Genomic DNA, 25,102 nt, shown 5'->3' on the forward strand with positions numbered 1-25,102 from the left:
GCGATGTGTCTATATTGGTGGCGACATGTCTTTGGGTGGCCGCCGTGGGCGTCACAACGGCCTTTCATATCATCGAGCTTCACTGACCCGAGAACAGAAACATGACATGTATAGAAAGCAGGGGGGAAGTAAAGAAAAAGAAAAGGAGAAAGGACATAGGAAGCAGGACACGGGACTAGACGTAGAAAATGTGATCTTTAGGAGAGATTTAAACTACGGAATTTTTTGCCGGGTGTCGTGGGCGCTTCATCACATAATATGGCCAACGGCGGAAAGGTGGGACGAGTGTGAATAGTGTGGGTGGAAGACCGGGGTCTCAGGGGTAACGTGGGGGCGTGGAAGGACATGGCAAATGGAGCGGAAGTAAACACGGCCCCCTCCCTGCGAGGACTCATCAATTAACCTCGGACAGCACACTGTGGATGGCGTAGAGGTGTGTCGAAGCCCTGGAGGGCTGTTTCTTCGAGCATAGAGCCGGGTTGTTTACTGTGCGATTCTAACAGGAAAAAAATACCAAGTTGAGACCAAAATTCCCGTGCTTTGATAAAGCTGGATGCCGACGGCTCGGGCTGCTCCATGCCGAAGGAACCGCAAGGCGGCAGGCACGCGTTGACGGGTCAGGTCCAGCGCAAATCCGCAGTGGGTCCTCGCCAACCAACAAAGGGAAGATGGCGGGGCTCAAACTGACGAGCCGCCCTGCTTGATTGGCGGTGCACACGTGACTTTGTCAATCTTTGTTCCACTCCAGGCCCAGTCCGTCTGTCAGAAACAGGCGCCTGCTGGGAAAAACGTATCGGTCCTCGCCTCTCCAATCTCCCAACCTACGCCAACATCATCAACCGCCTCGAGTCCGACAACCTCCCTAGCCGCGCAACACCTCCAGGCGCGCCCGAAATCTTCCGATCCTTCCAGCGAACCTACTTGATCGTCCACTTTCTTTGCGCCGCTGACGCTCCCGTGTGCTCCCTGTCCTTTGCGCGCGCGCGTCGCGATCCTTTCGGGCCGCCTGCCAGACCCCCGGTCCATCATTCGACGCCTTCTCCCCCCGGACGCGCCGATCGCCAGTTCCTGCGACCTCTACCTTGCTCGGCAATAGAGACATCCATCCTCGAGCGATCATTCCGGAATCCCCACCAGTCGACGGGCCGCCCTCGCTTTGCTGTCGTGCAAACGGTCGGTGATGAGCGCCGGCAGCGGCACAATTAGCTAGCGTCCGCCCGGGATTTGTGCGACGACATTCAGCTTGAGATCTCTGCGCGAGGGAGGGGGAGCCTCGGTCCCAGAATTTGTCACGAGGGTGCGTGGGTAACCGGCTCGCCCAACATGGCTGCCGTCATGAAGATGGAACCCGTACAGAACGGAGTGCGCAGCACAAATCACGACCGAAACCTCAAACTAAACGGCGTCGACGGCGGAGGCATGGTCAAACCCGACCCGGATGGCAAGTACTTTGCCGACGGTGCCGCCAATATGGACGCGGTCCAGCAGATCCAAACGCCTGCGCAGTCATTGCCTGCCGACAACCCTTCGAGGATGAACGATTTGCCCGACGAAATCCAGCACATCACGGAGAATTTCCTCTCCATCAGCCAGCTCCTGTCACGGCTAGCACAGAAATCGCATAACGAACTCCAGGAAAAGATAATAGAGTTGGCCAAGAAGCCGCTGCCCATTGCGCCCACGCTCAACGGCCACACCGACCACAGCAATATCGACGACGCGTCAGTCGAGAACCTGGACAAGAAAGTCCTACTTCTCAGGTTCGCCCAGGAGCAGCACGCCAAATGGGTCAAGGCGCTGGTTATCACAGAATGGAGCAAAAAGGCGGGCCTGGTCAGCAAACTGATCGACCTAAAAGGCCACCTGCAGCAGCAGATGATGACGTACGACCTGGCCCTGGACAGCATGATGACCTGCAAGAGGAACCTGGCCTATGCGAGGCTGCCAAGCCCTGACCTGAAGACGGCTCTTCAGGTGCTGACCACTGGAAACGCTCCCTGGCTGCCCGACTTTGGTTACATCGAGCCTCCACCCCTAACGGCCAAGGACCAGCTGAAGTGGCTCGACGATATCAACACCCTGCTGTCACTGCGGTTGACCATTGGCGATCACGAAAAGATACCGTACCACTTCCGAAGCTACAAGATCAGTTCTGGCCGCGTGACGTTCACGGTTGAAGGGGAGTTCGAGGTCGATCTCACGATCGCGGATGAAGACGTCGAGAAGCAGTTTTGGTTCATTGACTTTCGCTATTTATTCGCCCCATCGCCGGCCGAACTCTCGGAAACCTTTCGGCTGCACCTCGAAGTCAAGGTCAACGACATATTGGCGTCAGAAGGGCTCGCTGGGTGCTACAAGTACCTGCACGAGTTGGTTCTGACGCACAAGGTTAGTGAGCTGAGGAGGCAGGCGCTGCAGCTCGGGCGCAGCAGATGGGTCGACACGCTCAAAATCGAGCCTCTCAACCGCTCGCTGGCAATACAGTACTGGACGTCTCGCTACCCGCCCAATGCGCCTAAAAACTGGATCATCATTGGCGTCCACAGCGGCGCCCCTCCGCCAGGGGCACAGCCACACCCAAAATTCAAGAGCTACGTCTCGTTGCGGTGGTTTAGGAACAATCTTGAGATCAAGGGTGCCAACGTCCCGCTGAATCTCGTCAGTATCTCGACCGAGACGGTGCTCAAGGCGGTCATCGCCCGCCATGTCGAGCAGATCCTCACGGCCATCCACGCTAAGCTCCTCGAGAAGCCCAGGTTCGCTAAACGGGAGGCTTCCCTGGGGCTGCACATCTCCAAGATGGAGCCGACTGAATCGCGCCTGACGATGCAGTTCACCCATCTCGACACGGTCACTGTTCGGATAGACCCCATCACTGGCCTGTATGCACTGGAGCCCAGGCTGCGGCTGATACCCGCTGGGGAGAATAGCCTGAACATGTTCGGCAAGGATCCAGTGGTAGAGCTCGAGAGGCTACGCAATATCCACGCCTTGGAGGAACTGATGCGCCGCGGAAAGAGTCTCGGCTGGCAGCCTATCGTGAGATCGCCCGTCAAGATGGAAGACCTGCGATCCATTCTTACCAACCGCGAGGCGACTGATGCGCTTGGCTGGTTCAAACGGCAAGGCTGGAATCCCCAGTTCTTCCTTCTGGTCAGCCTCAGCCTCAGTGGGGATCGGTGGTGGCTGGTCGAGCTGTACGTATTCTCATTTCTCAGCTTTCTGGGCTTTCATTGGACTCGATTGCTAACTCTATCATAGTGGCGCCAACCATCCAACCGGAGCGCGTATCCGGAGCCACGTACCTCTACCATTCACTCCAGGCCAGCCAAATCTGGGGGATCCGTTCTTCTCAGACCTGACCGTCTTTGTCACGGCCATCATCACGCAGTTGACAGACGTGCGGGAGCTTCGGTCGAGGAGAATTCGCCACATGACGCGCCATATTCCGAGCCCGAACATGCCCCCGCGCCTCAAGCTCCCAACTATTCTTATCCGCCTGTCGGAGATACTGCCGTCGGCGCGGGCACAATTGGTAGACGCTGGGGTCGAGGGTGGGCGCACAGAGCGGCGCGGGAGGCCATGGGCAGCCGAGAGCGTCCGTCTTCTCGTCACAGGTGTGCAACCGGCGTCCTCGGATGAGCTTGCGTCAAGGGGCATGTTTAGGGCTGGTGCATCCACCCGTAATGACCCCTACATATGCGTCACAGCGTCGGCGAGCGTTGTCGTACTCGACAAGAGCAAGTTCAGGCTCTTGAGCTCCAAGGTTGACCACGACGTGTCCTTCAGCCACCGGACAGGCGAGTTTTCTCTCCGCATCCGCGCTGGCTTCGGCGAGTCCATGATAAGCTCGTTGGCGTCACGGCTGCAGGCGATCGAGCGTCTGGTTGAGTTCCTCGACTCGATCGGGAGGAACAGACAAGGTGTGGAGTGTGAGTCGATCACGTTGCGCAAAGTTGTCTTCACGTACGCGGACCCGTCGCCACCCACGCCTCCAGTGCACAGCGAGGCGGGGGCTTCGTTAGTGAAGCCAGAAGCGCCTGTACGCAGGTGGAAGGTCTGGCTAGATCTGCGGAAGCCGAAGTCGGTCAAGGTGGCGTTGGAACCGGACAACCCACACATGCGGGTCCTGGACATGCTGCAGACACTGGTCAATGGCGAGAAGGGGCTCGAGAGCCTGCCGTTCTGGCTGCCAATGACGCTGTCCGCCGTGCGGGGGATGGAGGCCGTGGACGAGTCGTGGCAGCAGCTGCAAATCAGCCGGAGAGGCATGCTCGAGATCTTCAACAAGACGCTCGACTGGACAACTCTGCGCTACACGCTCTCGTCATCACCTGCACGGAGACTCAACCTGGACGTGCGTCTGCGCCAGCGTAGGGGCGAGGCCTGGTGGCACATCTGCCGCAGCGACCGGCGGGCGGCGCCTGAGGGCGACGAGTTCGACAAGGCGCTCAAGAAGGTGTGGGAGGGCAAGGGCGTTAACTGGAAGGGCCTGTCCCGCGCGGCGGCGGGCAGGCCAGCCGCCGGAATCGAGGAGCTGCTGCAGGTCGTGGACAAGGCGGTGAGGACGGTGCTGGAACAGCCACTCCCCGCTGCGCCTGCGCAGCACCTGCAGCATCAGCAGTCAATGGCGCATCATCCGCCACCAGCCGGCAGCCTAGGACAGACACCGCAGCAGATCAAGGCACAGCAGATGCAGGCGCAGCAGGCCAAGGCGCAGCAGATACAGGCGCAACTGCAGGCACAGGCCAAGGCAAAGGCGCAAGGCATGGTGGGCCAGGGCCTGGCGAACCACGCGAACGGTAGCAGACCACCGCACGTCCAGAGGCCGGGCGGGCAGGTGAGACAGACCAGGCCGGCCCCGCAGGCGCCCAAGGGAAATAACGACGTGGTCGACCTGACCTAGGAGGCAAAGTCTGAGCCGGAAGAGGACGTGAAGCCCAAGGTTGAGCCGCAAGAGGACGGCCAGGTCGAGAGCGCTGAGCCGCAAGAAAGGGTGAAAGTAGAAAGCCCTGAGCTTCAAGAGGACGTCAAGCCGTCGGGCCTAGCATATTGACGGGAGCCCTCGAAGAATGCCTACATACGCCTAGACAGGAAGTTTCCTGGGGGGATCATCAGGCAAGGCAAAGGCGTGTTGGGGAGGGTTTTAGGCAACCTGGAGGTGGATTTCAAAATTATGACGCCCCCCTATTACAATTTCCTAATGTCGGCGCGGCCCTTTTTCATGTATTCCGCACGAACGATACCTACGACGCGCCGCTACTATGAGCGATAGATTGCGTGTCTTTTTTTGTTTTGTTTTTTCAGTGTCACCAGTAGCGGTATTATCTTTACCCCTTGGTGGCCGTCTGTCCGTCATGGCCAGGCAAGCTGGGGTTGTGTGTGATTGGGGAGACTAAAAGCAGAAAAAAGAAAAAAAAGAAGAAGAAACATGCGCGCTCATGTAGAGTGTCGAGATAATTATTGATGCCACATAAAATACAACAAAAGTGCGTTTTACTTGCCCTTTTTTTTTTTGCGCGAAAAGAGAAGGAATCACTCGTGTTTGTGGTCCCATCTGGCGTACCTCGGGGGCTTGTTGTCGAAGCCCGGGTACCGGATGACCCTTCTGCTAAAGGGGAAGAAGTCCGAGGCCCAGGTCTTGTCGTCGCGGAAGCGGGCCAGGCCCGTGTCGCCGACGCCGACCACCTCCCTGACCGGGTCGAAGTCCGGGTCGCGGTCGAACTGGAGGGTGAGGTGGGCCCCGGGGTCGAGGGCCATCCTGCGGGCGTAGGCCGTCTCGTAGCCGCAGCCGGCCACCTCGGCGGCCACGTCGCGGGCGGCGCGCATGGCGGGCAGCAGGCCCGGGGCCGTGTACGAAGGGCCGGCGACGGCGAGGCGGCCGCCGTAGGCCGCCAGCAGCTGGGCGTGGGCGGCGGCCAGGCGGGCGCGGTGGCCGACGCGGTGCTGGGGGATGCAGTCGCGGGCCGTCTTGACCGAGGCAAAGGTGCGGTCGCGGCTGCTGTACTTGTGGGGCAGGGAGAGGTGGCGGCACACGACGGCGTGGGCGAGGCGGCAGGCCTCGTCGTCGGTGCGGGGCCCCGTCTGCTCGTCGAGGCGGAGCATGACGGTCAGCTTGGTGCCCGGGATGGTGTCGCCCGACGGGTGGGGGAGCTGGGGCACGGTGAGGTCCGGGTCGCCGTGGCGGGCGCGCCATTCGAGGTGGCGGCGCGCAATGGCGGCGGTTATGGCGCCCTCGCGGTCCGAGTCGAAGATGACGCCCAGCACGCCCGGCTCGACGTCGGCCGTCGGGGGAACCAGGTAGCCGAAGCCGCGGTGGGGGTGGTTGAGGCCCGGGTCCGGGTAGTAGAGGTTGACGACCTGCATCGTCACGGCCTCGGTGTCGGCCAGGGCCGGGAGGCGGCCGTCGGTAATGTCGGCCAGGGTCTTGGCGTAGATTGTTGAGATGACTTTATTGAAGCTCTGGCTGTTCTTGTTTGTTTTGACCTGTGTGTATGTGTGCGTGCGTGGGTTGGCGGCGGCGGGGAAGGGGTTTTTGTTTTGCGTGTCAGTTGGCAAGAAGGAAGAATACCAAGGCTCGGGGATAGGTAGGTACCTAGGTAGGTACTCCCTTCAGTCCGTGCTTACCCGGACACTGGACTCCTGGCCGGCCTGGACGTAGGTCAGGCTGGTCACGGGCTCGTTCAACCTGATTTCAACGTTGGGGTTGGCGCGCAGAGCGTCGGCCATCGCGTTGGTGAATGTGGAGAAGCCGTTCTTAAACCCGTTCGCGGCAACCCTGTCGAATGAGACAATGCCGTCGCTGAACAAGGCCCTGATTGCATCGCCCTTATTCGTGAGATCGAGATAGATCTCCTCGGTGAGCGCCGTGTTCGCCTTGGATTGGAGACCAAAAGAGGCCCTCAGCCCCGCGGCGCGTCTGATGACGGTAGTCATGAATATGGACGACTGCACGCTCAGCCGCCAGGGGTCGCCGCCGTAGATGCCGTGAACCATGGCCGCGAGCACGTTGTCGACTAGCTTCCGGCCGCCGAGCATCCTCGCAAAGAAGTCGCCGATCGACTCGTCGGGCGTCGCGGCGAGCACCTCGACGAGCTTGTGCCGGGCCTTGGCGCCACGTTCACGCATCAGTTTCCTGCCTTTGGGAGAAATCCACGCAGCCAGCGCGCGGCCCGCGCCGTCAAACATGGGCTCGGTGACGAGTTTGCGCGCCATCCCGCACAGGTAGCGGAGGAGGACCCCCAAGGAAGCAAGGGGATGAAACCTCCACATGAGCTTCGGGAGGCCCGTCACCTCGACGAGGTGGTCCGGGTAGTAGATGTAGCGGCGCCCAATGATGTCTTCAAACACATTGTGGTCGGGTGTAAGGCCGACGCGGTTCTTGTCCAGGGTCCACATCATTCTCCTGAGGTCCAGGTGGTGCAGCAGCTCCGCGTAGACCAGTGTGTCGGCAAAGTTCTTTCCCGTGGGCGAGACGAGGCGCGGGCCGTACTCGCACACGACGCGCGCCGGCCTGCCGTCGGGCAGGGTCCTCCGCAGGTCCATGGTGTGCGAGTCGACCCAGCCGCCCAGCCGATCCGACGCCTCATAGAGCGTGATGCGGGCCGAGGGCAGGAACTTGGTCAGGTAGAAGGCCGTCGTCAGGCCCGTCAGGCCACCCCCTAGCACCGCGATGGTGGCGGGCCGCTGCGGGCGGGGGCTGCTGCTGCTGCGAGTGCCGTTGTGGGCGCCACTACGGCTGCTGCTGCTGCTGCTGGTGCGGGAGCTGTATGCCCTGGTGATGGCCGGCCAGCCGGCGGCGCTGCTGGCGAGCGATGCTGGGACTGCCCAAGGTCTCAGACCACGCCACGGCGAGCTGCGCTGTTGCAGGCAGCGGCGGGCGCTGGCCCGGCGCCCTATTGAGACCAACATGGCGAATATGTGATGGCTAGATCACGGCTGAGTTATTGGAGGGGCTGGCATTCTTCCACTGGGAGGGCTGCGAGGAGAGGGTTGGCGATGGTGAAAATATGCAGATTCGACATTTCTGATGGCATCACCAGCTGATGACAGCCAATTGGTACTCGCTGATTGGGCCAGTGATGGGTGTTGGCTGCCCCTTGCAGGTGGGCCCTGAGCTCCAAACCCCACATAAAGTTTGGCGTGTTCATCTGCCCACCCCTGGTGTGCCAGCTTTATTTCGACTCTAGGAATCGACCGTTCTCTGGAGACCTGTGGGATGCAACTGTTTTTAGGCCGGGGCTCCGGAGTTGGCACATGTATAAATGGTGCTGAAAAAAGACCGTATTTATATCGTCGATCCACAAAAGTCGGGTTTGACGAATGGAAATTGAAGTGAGAAGAAAAGTGCATGAACAAATCTTGGGGAAATCTTGAACTTGGATACTGAAGCTGCACCCAGTTCGCAACGATCCCGAATAATCGAGTATCTAACAAAGATACCCTTTTTAGGAGCTTGCCTGCTCGCAGCTAGCGGGTGCTGTATGGAAGCATGATACGAAAATCACAAGAATTGTGCAATTCACAACAAGTGGATGGTGGTAAACGAGGGGAGAAGGAGAGTTAGATAAAAGCAGATTTGATGACAAGATGCAGTCATAGGGCGCAAAGACGAACTAAGGGCATGAACCAAAAACATAAAGCAAGAGGTTCCGAGAGAAGAATCCGAGAGAAGGATCCGAGCGAACAGTCCGAAGTGTATTCATAACCCCCTAAAAACAGCGTTGCTACCATTCACATCTGGGTCAGGAATCCACACCACCATCATCTCAGACTCGTAGCTTTGTGCCCAGCTGGGAAATATGATGCGCCTCACAGTTTCGGCTCCTTCCGTATGGCTAGATTCTATCCGGTTATACGCGATGATAACAACGGTGTGCCGTTTAGGGATGGCGAGTGGACACCAGAGGCAGCCCAAGGCTTATGTGCTTAGGTGAGTGAGCATAAGAGCTAATATTCTGCATCTCGCTTAGGTTGGGTTGACGAGAAGGCTCTTGGCACGTGGATGTCGGCAAAAACCGGTCCAAATGCTCTTGTAGTCATGTAGCTTGCGCAGGAAGCTATACTGTGAGGTCTATGTATAAAGCAAGGCCTTGCCCCATATGCTGCTGGTGACAGATGCCCTTCATATCGCCAGCAGCCGTAGCTCCCCAAGCTCCTGAGATCACTGCTTTGGCCCTCACCAACCTACCAAAATGAAGCCCTTCATTGCTGTCCTCAGTCTCCTGGGCACGGCCTCGGCCGTCGACGTGGCCATGTACCAATCTAGCAACTGCAAAGGGGGTTTTTTGGTCTGCCGTGGCCTTTCCCCGCACGTCTGCTGCGCCTCGGGCATTATTTTTGCGTCCGCGATTCCCAGCAATGTTCCTCAAGGCTCGGTAGTGAGGGCTTACAAGGGGATCTGCGCTGGGATCAGTCCCGGCCCCGACCTGCGGCCGTCTATTTGCAACGACGTCACCGGATACAACTTCACCAGCGTCATGGCCATTACTGCCGGCATCTCCAAGAAGCGTGCCGCGGGCCCTGCTGCCACGCCCGCCGAATGCGTGCGGCCCGACACCCTGGTCCTTGGCGACGGCACGGCGTACGACCTGACGGGCTTGAGCGACGGAGATTTTGAGAATTTGTAAGTGCGGCCCTGTGTTTTTGGCGACTTTGCTATCCCATGATTGCTGGTATGCTGAGAAGTATCTATTGTCTAGGACCGAGGCTGCTCTCGGCGCGGACAGGTCTGCAGATGTCCCGTCGAAACTGGAGGCCCTTCAGATCTGATGGACTGGTCAGGTGTAGAAAATGACTCTTGTGGTGTTGGTCCGTGAACTGGAACAAAGGAGACGCTATCCCAGGTCTCTATCACATTCTGCCTTGTGCTTGGGAAAAGGAGATGTTATGTCTGGTCTCTATCACATTCCGCCTCGTGCTTGGTATCGCCATATTCGGCTTGGATGCAGAGCCAACCACATCGATCACCTAGAGGAGCGACCCAGGCAGGTGATGGGTGCATAGAAGAACCCCTCCAAATTCCATGGCTACACCAACTGGGGTTGTCAGCTGGGCATGCATGAGGCACAGCCCAGTAAATGCATGTGCTGGGTGTGTGGCAGCGCTGCACGTGTATAGGGGCGAATACCACGAAGCAGTCACAAGGATTGAAGAGCTTCTGGCACAAGAGCGGAACAAGAAGGAAGACCGCACAGAGTTTGACTCTAGCTTTGTGTGAATTCTCGCCGTCGCCTATGCACATCTCGGCTAATTCGAGAAGAGCAAAGAGATCATGGACGACGACTCCAGGAAGAGAGAAAAAGAAACCTCTCTCAGCCCGCCGCAAGTATTTTCCTCCATCTCCTCTAGCATCCAGCTCAGCCATGCTATGATGCTTCAGGAACTTGCCCAAGTCGCCGTCATTCGCGGCGACTACCGTCGTGGTCTTGAGATCGCGGAGGAGGCGCTCAAGGACATGCAGAAGGACTTGGGCGACCAACATCCCCAGAGCCTAGAGATGGCGTGCATGAAGGCCATGTGTATGGCTGGAGCCTCCACGGCAACCCAAGAGTCGGATGACGCCGAAAGTACATGTAGGGAGACGCTAAACACCATCACCCACAGGCCTGTCCTGTTAGCTCTGCTTTTGTAATGCTGTTGTGCTCTCGAACGATGCCAGGGCTGTCATGGCTTCGTCGGACAGGCCCCGAGCCTCCCCCACATTCAGGGGTCTCCCCACCGGCCTCGGTCCGACGCTGGGCTGCCACGCGACTCGGTCTGAGGAGCCTCCTCGCCGCTAGTTTTTATGGGACCTAATTGAGTGCGCTTTTTTTTCTTTTTAAGCAAGATTCCAGCGTGCTTTCCCCCAGTCTTGGCTTGCGTTCCCTGTGGTCTCTAAGGCCAACAAGGTAATTCTGGAAGAGGCAAGGGTTTGCAGGAGGGAACACCGATCTTGGCATTTTGCGTGGGAGTGGGGAAAAAAAAGTAACTCGACCCGGATTTATTTCTTGGCTAGCGCCCGGTGGTTGATACATGGGGGTACTGGGACTACGAAGGCGTGACCTTAGGGGTGCATACATGCCAGGGAGTCGGCACGGATGACCCCTGCCGGAACAGAGCATCACGCGCGCTTGTTCTCTACGTGCTTCCTCGAGCCCTCCTCGTCCCGCCCCTTGGGCGACTCGTCGTCGGACACGAGGATCTCGCGGACGGCGGGCTTGAGGTCGTCGGCGGTCGGGTAGGCCATCTTGTGGACGCGGTACCAGGGCACGTCGAAGAGCTTGTCCATGCTCTCGAGCGAGCGGCCCGAGGTCTCGGGCAGGGCCAGGTAGACGTGGACGAGCGAGACGGAGCAGATGCAGAGGAAGAAGACGAAGGCGCCCCAGCGGTCCGTGGCGGCCAGGAGCGACGGCATGGCGCGGCTGCAGCCAAAGTACATGGCCCAATGCACCGCCATGAGCACCGACATGTTGATGGACCGGATCCGGAGCGGGAACACCTCGGCCGACACGAGGTACGGGATCGAGAACCAGCCGATGGACCACGCCACGGCGTGCAGGTAGATGGCCGCGATGGCGCCGCGGCTGGCCGCCACGGCCTGGGGGTCCGCCTCGATCTGCGCCACGGTGCGGCCGTTGGTGGCGCCCAGGTACGCGCCCACGTAGGCGAGCGTGACGATCTGCAGCGCGATGCCCGTCATGAGCGAGCGGCGGCGCCCGATAAAATCGATGACGAAGACGGAGAAGAGCAGGACCGTGACGAACTTGAGCACCGCGTACATGCCCGTGGCCAGGAAGCGCGACTCGGTGCCCTGGATGCCCAGGTAGCCGAAGATGGTGGGGCTGTACTGCGTGATGGCGTTGGCGCCCGACCACTGGCCGAGGACGTGGCAGGCGAACATGAGGATAAAACGCCGGCGGTTGGGCCTGTCGGTAAAGGTCTCGCGCACCAGGTCCCACGTGCCCGCGCCGGCCACCACCTCGATCTCGTGGTTGAGCTGCGCCTCCATGCCGCCGAACTCGGCCCGCGCGAACTCGTGGTCCTCGGGCAGGCCGCGGAACCGGTACAGCGTGGCCAGGGCCTCGGACCGCTTGCCCTGCATGAGCAGGAATCGCGGCGTCTCGGGCGTGAAGAGCGTGCCGACGCCCCAGATGATGGCGGGGACCGCCTGAAGCGCCGTCGGGAGCATCCACTGCACGTCGGCGCCCGCGTGGTAGCGCGTGATGCCGTAGTTGAAGAAGAAGCCAAAGACGACGCCCAGCTGCTGGCAGCACGTGTACTGGAGCGTCAGCAGCCCGCGGACCGACTGGGGCGCGATCTCGGTGATGTAGACTAGTCAAGGGGGAAATTCTTTGTGTTAGTAACCCTGCGGCCAAGTATGGGCCAGGCCTACTTTGGGGGTGCACTGGGACCGTCTTACCGGACGGGAGGACAGTGGTCGCGCCGATGCCAATACCAGAGATGACACGCGTGGCATACAGAGCGGCCAGGTTGCCATTGCTAAAGGCCTGCCCGAGGACGCCGGCGATGTAAACGAGGGTAAAGAATTGAAAGGTGCGCGTGCGGCCAAAGCGCTGGGTGAGCCACACGCACGCCAGACAGCCGAACACGGCGCCGGCGGTGGCGATGGCGACGATCCAGCCTTTTGTGTTGGCGTACTCGGCCTCGGACTGCTTGTCTATGCCGAAACGCTTGCGGAAGATGGCACGATGACAAGGGACGCGATGCTGCCTGTCGTTGCGCCGAGCAGTCAGTAAAAGCCGAGCGCCCAGAGGCTAGCGGGCTTGGGAGACGGCGAGGGACGGCCCGGGGAGGCTTACCTTCGTCGAAGCCCTTGGCCACGCCGGAGAAACCCCAGGCCCAGGTGCAGACCAGGAGATACCAGTTAAAGACCCCCCGCGGGCTGCCTTTGATGGCCTTTTTGGTGGCCTTGATCATGTTGGGTCTCGCCATCTTGCCGACTTTGCTGTGACATCTTCTCGCGAAACAGCCGCTCCGCAGGGGAGAAACGGGCAGCAGAGACTGTGGTCGAGAGCAAGGGCGGGTCGGGATAAATATAGCCTGACCTGCCGTGGGTGACATGGCGCCCACGAATTTTACCCTTGCTTTCCCAGCGCCAGTCGGCCTTTTCCCCAGCAGCCAGCAACCGCCATGTTACCCAGTAACAAGGAACAGACAATAGCAATATCTAGGTGGGTTGCGCTTCCTGGTCATGCAAGGGGGCTTCGTCCCCGCACAGATGGGGAACCCATGGATCGCTCTGTGCCGGGAACTGGGGCAACACCCTGGGGGTCGTGTTGGCCACGAGTCCTGGGCCCGGGAAAGGTCCGAGTCGTACGAAGGGCATACCCGGCGCTGTGTTGATTCCCATATCTGCCCCCCCGGACATAGTCCGAACCAGGCCAAGGGCAGCATCTTGCACTCGCGCTGGCACCACGCACGTCCTCGGACAAGATCCGAATCAGGCTGGAGCTACCGGTAACGTAGGCAATCTTTTTGGTATTCCCGGGATCTGATCGAGCCGAGGTGACGCCGGTCCAGTAGAGATGAGAGTGGGATGGAGCTGGCTGGAAACATTGGCGGACAGGTCGGTGAGAATGGGTGCGTTTGGAATCACCCAGAAGAGGGGCCGTGAGGTCGCCACATGCTCGTAGGGATTTTCAGGTCAAACCGGTCGGCATCAACAAGACGCAAGAGCTCCCAAGATAGATCCCAGAACTCAAAGATGCCACGGCTCTTCCCGGAAGGCTGTTGTCCAAGGGTATGCGGTTTTATAAGGGCACGCTGTCGCCCAAGGGCATCTTGAATGTGGGGTGACAAAGCGGAAGTTGGTCCGTTAGGTCTCGTGGAAGTGGCGAGCGCCCGCTCTAGCCATGGCAGAGCCTCCTCGATGTAGAACCGCTCGTTGAGCAAGCAGGCAGTCGCGAGGGAGTAGCCTATCGTGGTCTTGGTAGGCTCCAAGGGTTGTCCTAGATGGGCAGCTGTCCACTCGAGAACGCGCAGGCCCCGATCATGGTTGTTGCAGTCAAAGTGCAGTGAGGCCAACTCGACAGCGGCGGATAGGTGCCACGGCAGCGCCATGGAGACATTAGAGAGCGTGGCCCATTTGCCGCTACCACGAATGGATGCGGCCGCTCGTCCCTGGCTGTTTTGCACTCGGCTTGCGCAAGATCTTCATTTCCTTCGGCGATGAATGTCTTGATGAGCATACATCGTGCACGCAAGCGCAACTCCTCTTGATGCGATGGCGACTCTCCGGAACCCAGCTCCATAAGTCTCTTGACGGCTGGCAGTATACCTGGGACACCCGCTACCGTCCAGAGGCGCATGATAGCAGTCCACTGCTCAAGTGCTGTGTCTTGAGTGGAGTTACTGATGACCCGATCGATGATATCGATCTCGAGCGACAGAGTCCCAGCATGAGATTGCAAACTTGTCTTTTCTGGCACTGCCAGGCGAGGAACAGGAATAAACTTGCCGCAATCTGACTCCCACCCATCGCGGATGGCGTGGTATAGGTTGAAAGCCAGAGTCTTGGCCCTTACAGGCTGGTGAAGGCCCTGGAGCATCTCCGCCACTCGCAAGTAATGCCTGAGAGAGTCTAAACTCCACAGACCAACAGCTTCGCTGTGGCCCTTTGACACCCAGTCAAGAATTTGGAACGCCTTCTCATCCTGGCCGGACTGGATGTAGGCATCGGCAGCGGCGTAGGAGGTTGATAACGAAAGGCAGTGCCGGGGGCCGAGTTCGCACCGCAGTCCACAGAGAACTGTGAGCAGAGAGGAGGCTGCATCGGCCGGGCTTCCCTCCTCCAGGAGACCCCTCGCGGCCTCCCTCCGACACAATAGCTCTACCAATGTCAGGCTTCGACTATCAATCCCAAGCGGTTCAAGGATTGGGGTCTCCTGCCATCCCTTGTCGACAGCTGGCGTCTTTGCTGAAGGCGCCGAGGGCTCAGTGACTGGGGGTATTACCGATCGAGGATGCAAACACGCTTCTCCATTAGAATTGGGCGAGGTACCGGTGAGAGGGCTCCTGACAACAATATCGGTTGACGTTGAAGGAGAGGTACCATCTGTTCGCCCCTAATGTTAGCAAATAATAAACAGGTAGGCAGCGAGAGAGATACGACAGGTTGATTAATACACTGGGGAGAAGTATTTGGCTGCAACCCAGCTCGACAATACCTCTCGTAGCGCTTCTGGATGCCACCCAAGATCACCTTCCGCCCCCCTTTGAGGACCTCAGTTTTCTGCGGATCCCTCTGGCTGATCTTCTGCACTATTTCATAGACATCCTTTTTCTTGACGTTCTTGCTGAACTTCCAGGAAGATAGCTTTTCGGCAAACACCGTTCTCCTGTGTGGACGATTAGGGATATAAACAAGCGCTGATCACATCAACACCATGGGTAGCAAGATACTTACGATGCATACAGCCCATACTCTTTCATGACTTCCATAGTTTTACCCAGAGTAAGACCATCGTTGATATAAAGCCCGTGGATTGTTTCCTTGTGCTGCTCCCATTTGGCGTCCGGCGGTGCCCGTCTTCGGACCGGTATCTTCTTGTCAGGCAACTTTTCAACCTGCAAATCCTGGAAACTAGCAGACGAGCTGGAGGATATCGCATTCCCTAGTTGCATTGACGGCGGCGGTGACGGCGGTGGTGAGTGCGACATCCGGCCGAAATAAGGCACATGAAACGATGGTGCAAAGGATGAAGCGGAAGGATGCCGAGTCGAGTCAACAATGCCATCGTAGCCGACCTCAGCAGCCCCTGGTAGATGTCCACCTGGAGGGAGAGCATTGCTCTGAGGACGCGAGATCCTGGGAGCAGCTTGGTGCAAGTGGTTCGAGTGGTAGGCCGTCGCCGCCGCCGCCCAGGCATTCGCCTCGTGCGTGGTAGGCCGACGGCAATTGCCTGCCATGGTGTATAATAGACGATGTCCGTGGTCGCTAGAGGGTGTGATGGAAACCGAGTTTGATGCAGAGTATTGACGAGGAGATGCTGGCGCAGCTTGCCGAGGACGAGCTAGAACAAACCGAGGCCTCGCAGGATCGGATCTTTTTGCTGCGCAGACCTGCTCGTTCAATGGCCTGGGCGAGATACCCCGCCGGCGAACTATAACTGGTTGCGAGTTGCCAGGTATCTAGTACCTCGTATGTACGTAGCTCGAATTCTGCAGGAAATGGGAAGAGTGTGTTCATCAACGAAAGTCCGCAAATGTCCCTAAAGTACGGAGGACGCCGCTGGTTGCCATCCATTGATCTGCAGCGAAATCCCACACTAAGAAAATCCGCAGTTGTCCGCAGATTCGAGGCCCCCCATGCCGCTGCACACTCACGCCCGGATCAAAAAAAAGAGACACTTTTCAATTTTTGCCCCAGTGCATACCACCGCCAATTGAAAAGTGTCCCGTTTTTTTTTATCCGGGCGTGACACTCCACCGAGGAGAACCATGCCGAGCTGAGGTGGCGCACCTGGGCTGCACCATGATGCAGACACGCGTGGCAGGGCGGATAATGCAAACAACGCGTGGCGGGCGCCGGGCCGGGGAGTAAAATAAAATAAAAACAAGAAAAAAAAGAAGCCCAAACTAGATCTGGCGATGGTAACGATAAAAGCCATTAGAAAAAGTCCCTAAAAGTCCTCAAAAGCCCCGCCGACCAGGGCTGAGATCCCACTCCGCTGTATTTTCCCCTTGATCGGCACCGATGGTCTGCCGAAAAAAAGTCCAGAAAAAGTCCCAAGGCAGTAGCACACAAAGTCCGACGCCCCAACATGAGAACCCCACAGTCACCACTATACGGAGCTGGCGCGTGTCAAGCGCCCGAAAGCGGTAATGCTCGAACGCAGTCGACGACCACAAAGTCCGCAAATATGCTGAACTGTCCAGAGTACCAAAAGCATCGTCTTGCCAAGAAGAAGGCGACAGACTTCCCGGAGCCCGGAGGCCAGGTAGTGATTTGTTGGTGCCGTGTTGCTACAGTGTCCCGCTCCAGAAGTTCCCATGGCGAAGCCATGGTCAGCAAGCCTTATAGCAGTGCAAGACGCTCTGGCGACAAGTAACGGCAACGACATGCATATATAAGTCGGGTCTCATTCCCTGCTTCATGGGCTTGGCCAAAATACCCGAGCATCAAAGTGTTTTCCAGAATATTTCCAGCCTGCGAACCGCCTTACACATCCAAGAATAGTGAGTGTTTGTACACTGGCATCAACCTCGACCCTCGCGTACGGCCTTCCAACACAAGTTACGGACCTTCCCTCCCACGCTGAGGCACTCGTTTTCCTCGGGAGCAGCAACACCAAGTTTCGACGCATCGCAGCAGTGTGCCTGCAAAGTCTTGAAATAATGAAGTTTGAGGAGCAACGCAAGGTATGCTGCCATATATCATCGAATGGAAATGCCCAGGATCTACATAACATCCGGGAGCATCCCGTCACCAGCTTTGGCTCGCTAATTATGAGATTTTAGACTGCCAACTTTCCTACCGAGGAGAGGATTTTCGACGCAGTTCAAGATGGAAAGAAAGACGACACGCAAAGAAAACGCAGTCGAAACACGGCAATGCTAAAACGGTGGCTGGAAGAAACACCCAAGGAGGAAGCTTTCCACGGGCTTCATCTTGCACAAGACGAACATGTTGCGGAAAACGACTCGAGGCTGTGATGGTGCATTTTTGGGAAATCTGCCGACCACTCAGCTTTGCAAGGATTGCAGCGCAAGTTGAGTTTACCGCTGATGGACAAAGAGGATCTGGATCGTTCAGCCAAGGAAATGCACAACCGCAACCCCAAGCTACATACCGTACTTAGGTACCCGGTACTAGGTACCTAGATACCTACCGACCCAGGTACCCAGGTACCTATGTAGCTCAATACAACCTTGGCACATACGGCAGCTCGCCCACATCCGCCCCATCTACCCATGCTTTCCCGCACATTCTTTTGCCCTTCTGCTAGTATGTTGGCTCGGAAGAGCAGCCAACCCAGACACGCAAGTGCTCGAATAATGCCTATAAATCTGGCGCAAGCCCCAGAATTCCACTCATTCCACACACTCCGTATATACTATGCATCCTTCCGAAATGATTTTGGACAGCCACCTCCGCTTTAGCCCACCATGGACGAAGACTTGGCACTGAGAACCGCGTTTGACGGCGCGGGCTCGTTCGCCGAGGTCACGCAGAAAATGCAAGCTTCGCGCAACAACCCAGTTCAAGTCTTGCACGAAGAAGCTGGCACACAATGCGAGACAGTGCACTACAACAACATTATCAACGAGTTTGGAAATAGAATAATGGTGAGAGACGGCAAAAAGTATTACGTCGGAAGAGATCCCAACAACACGGACTTTCGGTTTGCAATCGTCCAGGTAAAATTCTGGAACAAGTCTGATGAGCTGGAAGAAACCATGCACGAGTTCCAGTCGCCCCATATGAAGGCGGTCATCAAGGCAATCATTCCAGAGTACAAGGACCACAACATCAAGTCGGACAACATCACCACCAACGAGCCTTATTTCTTGTTCCACCACCGAGACGAGCTACTCCGCTATGGACTCGCACTCACTGATCACACTGCGCGAGAACATGTCACCTATCTCAATACCTACGCATGGCAGCTGTTCGAAGACGCTTTCCTGACCCACTTCAACTTTGTCGAGACTGCAGTGGGATGCCCCACGATCGACTTTGCGAGCCTGTGGACAATCTTCACACCAGGAGACCTAGTCTGCGTGAAGGTGCCTAGCTCCTCCCAGATCGACTACAAAACACTTCGAGTCTTTCGGTTCAAATCAATGTCACTGTCCCATCCCATCTATTCCAAGAAAAGCGTTCGCTCGAAGAATTTCTGGGCCATCAATTGTTTCCGCTCCACCGGCTCTTTCATTACGTCCGTCTACGCATTCCCAGGGCTTGTTTCGGTCTATGGGATGGACATTTGTCCCCTTCAAGGCCATCCCGAAGAGGAGGCAATCAAGGAATCCCTTCTCGCAAGGGGAAAAATACTCATGGGCTTCCATCAAACGTCTTGTCATCGCCAATACAGCTGCCGAGGTGATGATGGGTCAGCGGTAGGTTGTCAAATCCAATCTGCATCTTCAGCCGTCGACAGCTTTGCGAGATGAAGCCCAGCGGCCCAGGGAATATTTCTAACACACGCCATTCATTTACAGGTAATCCATCGTGTGGTTGTCGATCCCGTGCCCGAGAAAAACTGTTGCGGCAATGATAGCGATGACGACGATGATGGCGATAAAGCCGGCGATGGCAGCGCCTCAAATGATTGCAGCCGCTCCAACAGGGCGACCAAAGCAACCCTCACAGACGAAGAGTACATCATGTGCAGCCCATACGTTTCCGCGTACGATCTAAACTCGAGGACGTGGTCACCGGTTCTTGTCAGCGCCCTTGAGCCTGTCCAGTACGAGTCTGAAGTCTTCACTCAGTCGCTGTTGCTTGACAACAAGTACAAGAATATGATATCCTCGCTCATCCGGGGAAAGATTGGGGAGTCTGGGGACGGAAGCGGAGGAACCATGAACGGGAAAGGCAATGGTCTCGTGTTTCTCCTACACGGGGAGCCCGGGACGGGGAATACACTGACAGCCGGTACGCAGTGCTTTTGCTCCATACCAAGCGCACAAGGAATTTTAGGCTAACAACACCCTCGTCTCATCGCCCGATAGAAAGCATTGCAGAACACTGCCGGCGGCCCCTGCTCAGGATCGACTCTAGCACTTTGGGAACGACCTCGGAATCTGTCGAGAAGGGTCTTCAAGAGGTCCTATCACGCGCTGCAAGGTGGAAGGCTATAGCGTTATTGGACGAAGCTGATGTGTTCATGGAGCAGCGCTCCAGTGTCACATCGGACATTACAAGAAACAGCCTCGTCGCAGGTGCGTTGTTTCGCGTGCCAGTCAGGCACCTGGCTCTCCCAAAATACTCACCCGATCTGCGCCTTTTTGGCAGCCATGGCGATCTCTCCTGCTGACACGGCGCGCGAGATGGCACCACAGTCTTCCTGAGAGTCCTAGAGTACCACGACGGGATCCTTTTCCTCACCACCAATCGCGTTGGCGTGTTTGATGCCGCGTTCAAGTCCCGAGTACAGGTAGCGATCCATTATCCGCCCCTCGGCAAGGACGGCCGAATGAAGTTGTGGTGTCAGTTCCTGGCCAAGACGTCTTTCAGGAGCAATCTTCCGGACACTTGTGAAAGCTCTGACCCCTCTCTATTCACCGTGAACAAGAGTGGCTCGACGGACGATGGGTTGGAACGGCTAGTGGTCGAGCCCCTGAACGGGCGGCAGATTCAGAATATCGTCAAGGTTGCTGCCGCCGTAGCCAGCGGCGCCAAGACTCCCTTGACGATTGAGGGTCTGTGGAACACCCTCCAGAACGTGATGGCGTTTGACAGGGATTTTTCGCAGGACTCCAAGCGAAGAGCTCTGGATGCCGATCCAGAAGGGGAGGGTGGTGGTGCGCTAGGGAAGCGTCGTCGGGTTTGGTGAATGTTCGTCAGAGCAACTAGTAGAAGAGAGTAGATGGTGGAAACCAGATTTGAAGTGCAGCGCCATGGAAGTTGGTAGCCCGTGCCCGCCGGGCAACTGTGCTTTGTAAATCGCAACCAGTTCGAAGAGAGGCCAAGCCTCTGACCGCAACAGGCGTTACTGCCACCAAATGGCCACTTATGCTTGTGCCTTGGTATGCTTGCAGGAACCAGACATGTTTGACTTTTTAGGTCCCGCCTCAAAGAACAGGTTTCGGCGATCCTTGGACACATGCGACCAGTTTAAGCACAGTCTAGAGTAGCATTGATTTCTGCTCGAGCATCCAGGTGGGATTGAGGCCAAAGTAACTGTAACCACACCGCAGGCGCGACCTACAGCGACTTCCATCCACTGGCGCAGCAGCAGAGCGCTCCCTAATCCCTGCAGTTCGTGCCGTGCCTGCCGCCCAGCCATCAATGGATGTTTTGATCCAAGGTCCGGGGTTCCATCTTTTTCTTCTTTTTTTCCGGGTTGTTTTTGCTTCCAATCTGCTGCTATCAATTGACTCCTGCAACCCCTCCATCACATCAGCCATCAGATACTCGAGTCGGACCGCGCTGTTTGGGTAATCCCTACAATATCAATCACTGCAGCATTGCTTTCGGAATAAACACCCAGTCAGCATCGCTAGCACGCAGCACTGGCCTCGTATGGGCCCCAGACTTTTGCCTCCCGACCGTCCCGTCCATCTTGCAAACGACCCTGTCCGCCGAGGAAGCACCTTGGCTAGGACAGCTGGAGCTGCAGACGGCGGAGACACGCATGGTGGCTGCAGTCGGCCCGGCCACAGGGAGACTTGGTGGGAAACGTAACGTTGCGCCACACCAGCCCAGATCGACCAGGTCAGACGTTGTCAACGGCGACGTCACGGGCCGCAGCTCCTCCCCGATCCCTGACCAGAGGTGCACCGCAGGGCCGTTTGGTGGGCCAGGCCTGGGTCGCCCTGCTCGGAAAGAAGACAAACAGAGGGGTCGGCAAACAAACAAAGCGACGCAAAGAAAGCATATATACGTGCTTGCAACGACGCGTGCCTCTGGATACTAGTCGGGCAGTGGTGGCCGCTGAATCGTGTCAAGATCCGGTACCGATCCAAGGCCTTCTCTTGGCCCTACCGTCCTTGAGGCACGCACTCATCTCATTTGGCATACTAAACCGCAACCATCTCCTGTTCTTCCTCTTGAATAATTTTACCCCCTGGTGTTCTCGTTCCAGTGTTGATTGGCACCACCCCGGCGAGGGCACATCGGGCTAGACCAGGATATCATTCACTTTTTGGCGCGGATCTGCAAACCACCATTCGCTCCGCTCTCCCATTTTATTATTGCCCGACGACGCCGGCACAACTAGATTTACTACGTGCCTCCCCAATCCCACACTGTTCCTCTCCCTACACACCTGGCCGACTTCTCTTTCCATCCCCTCACCGCCCTCACAATGCTGCTCCCCCGTGGGTTGCCATCGCTCTTGTTCCTCGTCTCTTGCGAGTCCGTCACGGCTCTGTGGCCTGCACCGCAGAGCTACTCCAAGGGAAACACGTCGCTTTTTCTGAACCCGAACATCGAGGTTACGTACAATGGAGGACCTGTATGCTGGCAATCCTACCCCTCTGCCTCTTCCCATCCCCGGTATGGCGACGCCTGTGGTGACGAGGGCGAGCTTGGTGCTAAAGAAGCCATAAAAATCCAGGTGCCGTACACGTATGGCTACGTGCCCACCAGCATAGACAGCAAGCAGATTGTCCAGGGCGGCGTCTCCCGAGCGCTGGATGCTGTTTTTCAGAATGGTATCGTACCCTGGAAGCTACGGCCCAAGAACCGCTTGAATGAGTTCGAGCCTCCACTTGAAGGCGTCAGGGAGACTGTCAAGAGCCTGGCCATCACCCAAACTGCGCCTGACCAGAAAAGCGCGTTCAAACCGCTCGCGGGCGAGGTCGATGAGTCGTACAACTTGACGGTGAGCAAGTGCGGCGCCGCCAAGCTGACGGCCGTGTCTTCTGTCGGCGTGCTCCGTGGGCTCGAGACCTTTTCGCAGCTCTTCTACCGGCACTCTTCCATGTCGGCCTGGTACACGCCATACGCCCCCATCTCGATCCAGGATGCGCCCAAGTTCCAGCACCGAGGCATCCTCCTCGACACGGCACGGCAATGGTACCCGGTGGAAAACATCCTGCGGACCATTGACGCCATGTCGTGGAACAAGATGAACCGGCTGCACATCCACGTGACCGACTCGCAGTCTTGGCCGCTAGACCTGCCGTCCATGCCCGAGGTTGCGCGCGAGGGCGCCCACCGGAGCGATCTTATCTACACGGCCGAGGATGTTCGGCGCATCAACGAGTACGGCGTTCAGCGCGGCGTCGAGGTGATCCTCGAGATCGACATGCCGAGCCACATCGGGTCGCTGTCGCACTCGCACCCGGAGCTAGTCGTGGCGTACGCCGAGTGGCCCTACTACTACTGGTGCGCTCAGCCGCCCTGCGGCGCGCTCAAGCTGAACGACTCGCGCGTCGACGAGTTCCTGGGCAAGATGTTTGACGACATCCTCCCGCGCGTCGAACCCTATACGGCCTACTTCCACACGGGCGGCGACGAGCTCAACGCCAACGACTCAATGCTGGATGAGAACATCCGATCAAACCGCTCCGAGGTGCTGCAGCCGCTTCTGCAAAAGTTCTTTAACGTGCAGCACGACCGGGTCCGGAAGCATGGCCTGACCCCCATGGTCTGGGAGGAGATCCCGCTCGAATGGAACGTCACGCTTGGCAAGGATGTCGTCGTCCAGACTTGGCTAGGTTCGACCAAGAAGCTTGTGGAGAAGGGCATCAAGCTCATTGACAGCAACTACAACTTTTGGGTGAGAAATGCCAGTCCCTCGAGGCTCGGCCTGCTTGATATCTTGTGTACTAATCCTGCTATCTACTCACAGTACCTTGACTGCGGAAGGGGCCAGTGGCTCAACTTCGCCAACGGAGCGGCGTTCGACCAGTTCTATCCCTTCAACGACTGGTGCGGCCCGACCAAGAGCTGGAGGCTCATGTACTCGTACGACCCAGCGGCAGGTCTGACCGCGGAGCAGGCCAAGCTCGTGCTGGGCGGGGAGGTGGCCGTGTGGAGCGAGACGATTGACCCGGTGACGGTGGACGGCATCATATGGCCACGGGCCAGCGCGGCGGGCGAGGTGCTGTGGTCGGGCCGCATCGACCCGGCCACGGGCCAGAACCGGAGCCAGATGGACGCCATCCCGAGGTTGGCCGAGATCAGGGAGCGCATGGTGGCGCGCGGCGTGGGCGCCTCGCCGCTCACCCAGCTGTGGTGCACGCAAACGAATGCGAGGGAATGTCAGCACCCTGTCCCCTAATGACGGGACAAGCGGGCACTCTACTGTCAGTATTGCTCGCCCTCGGCCATCATTACCTGCTCTAGCCCGAACGGACCGCAGCCCCATCGCTCCTCTGGCCCCCGGAGCCGTTTTTATCACCCGTCATGTGCCAAGCCAGACAGACACCCGCACTTTTTTTTCGCCTTGGCGATGCTCTATGGACGGAAAACCGGAGGACTTCATACTTCTTGTACATACATTACCCCTTTTGGATCATCTTGGCCTTTTTTTCTTTGCATGCTTCAAGCTGCATGGGCCGACTACTCTCCCCCGTAAACGGGGCCAATGATAATGAGAATCACTTACACTCGACCCGAGGCTGTAAATCCAAGCCAATGGATAACGTGACGGCACACCTAGTGGCAGGCTCACATCTCCGGTGGCACCAGGTGCTACTAACCTCCCTGGGGCAGAGCTGAGGGGGAGTATGGTGTGGACATGTCTTTCCCGGAAGCCACGATTACGGCGGCGAGTTTGGTGATGCTGATGCTGCGGCTTGCCGGATGGATCCGGGTCGGATGGCGTCCAGCCCAGTCGATGGTCTCGGCTCGCCTTCAGCTCCCACGCACATATACTGGCCCAAGCGTCCATGAGAAAGTTCCGTGCCGACTGGCTCGAGGGCCCCGCGCGTGAGAACACAAGATGCCGCCGCACCCCTATCTTCGTCCCGATTTTGTCTGTTGAAATTCAGCCGCGTTCGGCCTGGGCGGTTTTTTTTGGGGGGTTTTTTTTGGGGGGTTTTTTTTTGCTTGACCGGCTTCACTTTGGCTCGCACCGGGTATTTTTGAACTCGTGCGCCCGCATGGCCTACACACCCGTGCCGTGCTTGTCGTGCCTGCGTAACCAGACCTGGGCGCCTGCCGGCCTTGTTTAGGACAACCATGAGTGGTACGCGTTACGAGGCGAGCCGTCCGTGTCTATTCTTTGTTCCTTTCCTGGCTTGTCAATCTACATGCGCTGAAACCGGTGGCCAGAGCTCCAGGTTCGGGCCGAGGGGGCGTTTTGGGCATAGCATGACATGGTGTGGCGTGGCGTGGCATATGCAGTCTAGCCAGCCAGAGCGTAGTGTCGCCTGTACCTTTCACGTTCAACTTGGGCGAAAAGGAAGGGGGAGGGAGTGAGAAAAAGCGCTAGTAACGAAAGAAAGCTAGAGGGATTCTAGATACATGTCGTCTCGCACAACG

The 25,102-nt window shown here is 57.7% G+C and overlaps 9 protein-coding genes across 9 annotated transcripts; 6 read left to right on the plus strand and 3 right to left on the minus strand.

The window, feature by feature from the left end:
* The first annotated feature begins 789 nt into the window (after positions 1-789).
* GGTG_12235 (mediator-RNA polymerase II transcription subunit 14) lies at positions 790-5,499 on the plus strand. The gene is made up of 2 exons (XM_009230132.1): positions 790-3,197; positions 3,262-5,499. Exons 1-2 carry the CDS (start codon positions 1,324-1,326, stop codon positions 4,904-4,906), a joined length of 3,519 nt encoding a protein of 1,172 aa, XP_009228396.1. The 5' UTR covers positions 790-1,323; the 3' UTR covers positions 4,907-5,499.
* On the minus strand, positions 5,137-8,030 carry GGTG_12236 (protoporphyrinogen oxidase). Its single transcript, XM_009230133.1, has 2 exons — positions 6,628-8,030; positions 5,137-6,486 (listed from the first exon to the last, which is right to left on the minus strand). The coding sequence occupies exons 1-2, from the start codon at positions 7,909-7,911 to the stop codon at positions 5,536-5,538; spliced, it is 2,235 nt and encodes a 744-aa protein (XP_009228397.1). The 5' UTR covers positions 7,912-8,030; the 3' UTR covers positions 5,137-5,535.
* Positions 8,031-9,194: 1,164 nt separating this feature from the next.
* On the plus strand, positions 9,195-9,771 carry GGTG_12237 (hypothetical protein; the record flags this gene model as incomplete). The annotated part of the gene is made up of 2 exons (XM_009230134.1): positions 9,195-9,625; positions 9,702-9,771. The coding sequence occupies 2 exons, from the start codon at positions 9,195-9,197 to the stop codon at positions 9,769-9,771; spliced, it is 501 nt and encodes a 166-aa protein (XP_009228398.1).
* A 502-nt stretch (positions 9,772-10,273) lies between these two features.
* Positions 10,274-10,781, plus strand: GGTG_12238 (hypothetical protein; the record flags this gene model as incomplete). Its single annotated transcript, XM_009230135.1, has 2 exons — positions 10,274-10,614; positions 10,661-10,781. 2 exons carry the CDS (start codon positions 10,274-10,276, stop codon positions 10,779-10,781), a joined length of 462 nt encoding a protein of 153 aa, XP_009228399.1.
* Positions 10,782-11,101: 320 nt separating this feature from the next.
* Positions 11,102-12,933, minus strand: GGTG_12239 (quinate permease; the record flags this gene model as incomplete). Its single annotated transcript, XM_009230136.1, has 3 exons — positions 11,102-12,312; positions 12,401-12,711; positions 12,863-12,933. The coding sequence occupies 3 exons, from the start codon at positions 12,931-12,933 to the stop codon at positions 11,102-11,104; spliced, it is 1,593 nt and encodes a 530-aa protein (XP_009228400.1).
* A 660-nt stretch (positions 12,934-13,593) lies between these two features.
* Positions 13,594-16,301, minus strand: GGTG_12240 (hypothetical protein; the record flags this gene model as incomplete). The annotated part of the gene is made up of 5 exons (XM_009230137.1): positions 15,407-16,301; positions 15,168-15,338; positions 15,021-15,055; positions 14,192-14,941; positions 13,594-14,135 (listed from the first exon to the last, which is right to left on the minus strand). Exons 1-5 carry the CDS (start codon positions 15,907-15,909, stop codon positions 13,594-13,596), a joined length of 2,001 nt encoding a protein of 666 aa, XP_009228401.1. The 5' UTR covers positions 15,910-16,301.
* A 313-nt stretch (positions 16,302-16,614) lies between these two features.
* On the plus strand, positions 16,615-17,905 carry GGTG_12241 (hypothetical protein). The gene is made up of 2 exons (XM_009230138.1): positions 16,615-17,361; positions 17,461-17,905. The coding sequence occupies exon 1, from the start codon at positions 16,764-16,766 to the stop codon at positions 17,049-17,051; it is 288 nt and encodes a 95-aa protein (XP_009228402.1). The 5' UTR covers positions 16,615-16,763; the 3' UTR covers positions 17,052-17,361; positions 17,461-17,905.
* Positions 17,906-17,925: 20 nt separating this feature from the next.
* On the plus strand, positions 17,926-21,661 carry GGTG_12242 (hypothetical protein; the record flags this gene model as incomplete). Its single annotated transcript, XM_009230139.1, has 8 exons — positions 17,926-19,062; positions 19,165-19,600; positions 19,678-19,887; positions 20,008-20,469; positions 20,622-20,694; positions 20,866-20,926; positions 21,159-21,510; positions 21,585-21,661. The coding sequence occupies exons 1-8, from the start codon at positions 18,109-18,111 to the stop codon at positions 21,659-21,661; spliced, it is 2,625 nt and encodes an 874-aa protein (XP_009228403.1). The 5' UTR covers positions 17,926-18,108.
* Positions 21,662-21,974: 313 nt separating this feature from the next.
* GGTG_12243 (beta-hexosaminidase subunit beta) lies at positions 21,975-23,897 on the plus strand (the record flags this gene model as incomplete). The annotated part of the gene is made up of 2 exons (XM_009230140.1): positions 21,975-23,393; positions 23,466-23,897. The coding sequence occupies 2 exons, from the start codon at positions 21,975-21,977 to the stop codon at positions 23,895-23,897; spliced, it is 1,851 nt and encodes a 616-aa protein (XP_009228404.1).
* Positions 23,898-25,102: the final 1,205 nt, after the last annotated feature.

This window comes from Gaeumannomyces tritici (genome assembly GCF_000145635.1).
Source record: "Gaeumannomyces tritici R3-111a-1 unplaced genomic scaffold supercont2.8, whole genome shotgun sequence".
NCBI lineage: Eukaryota > Fungi > Ascomycota > Sordariomycetes > Magnaporthales > Magnaporthaceae > Gaeumannomyces > Gaeumannomyces tritici.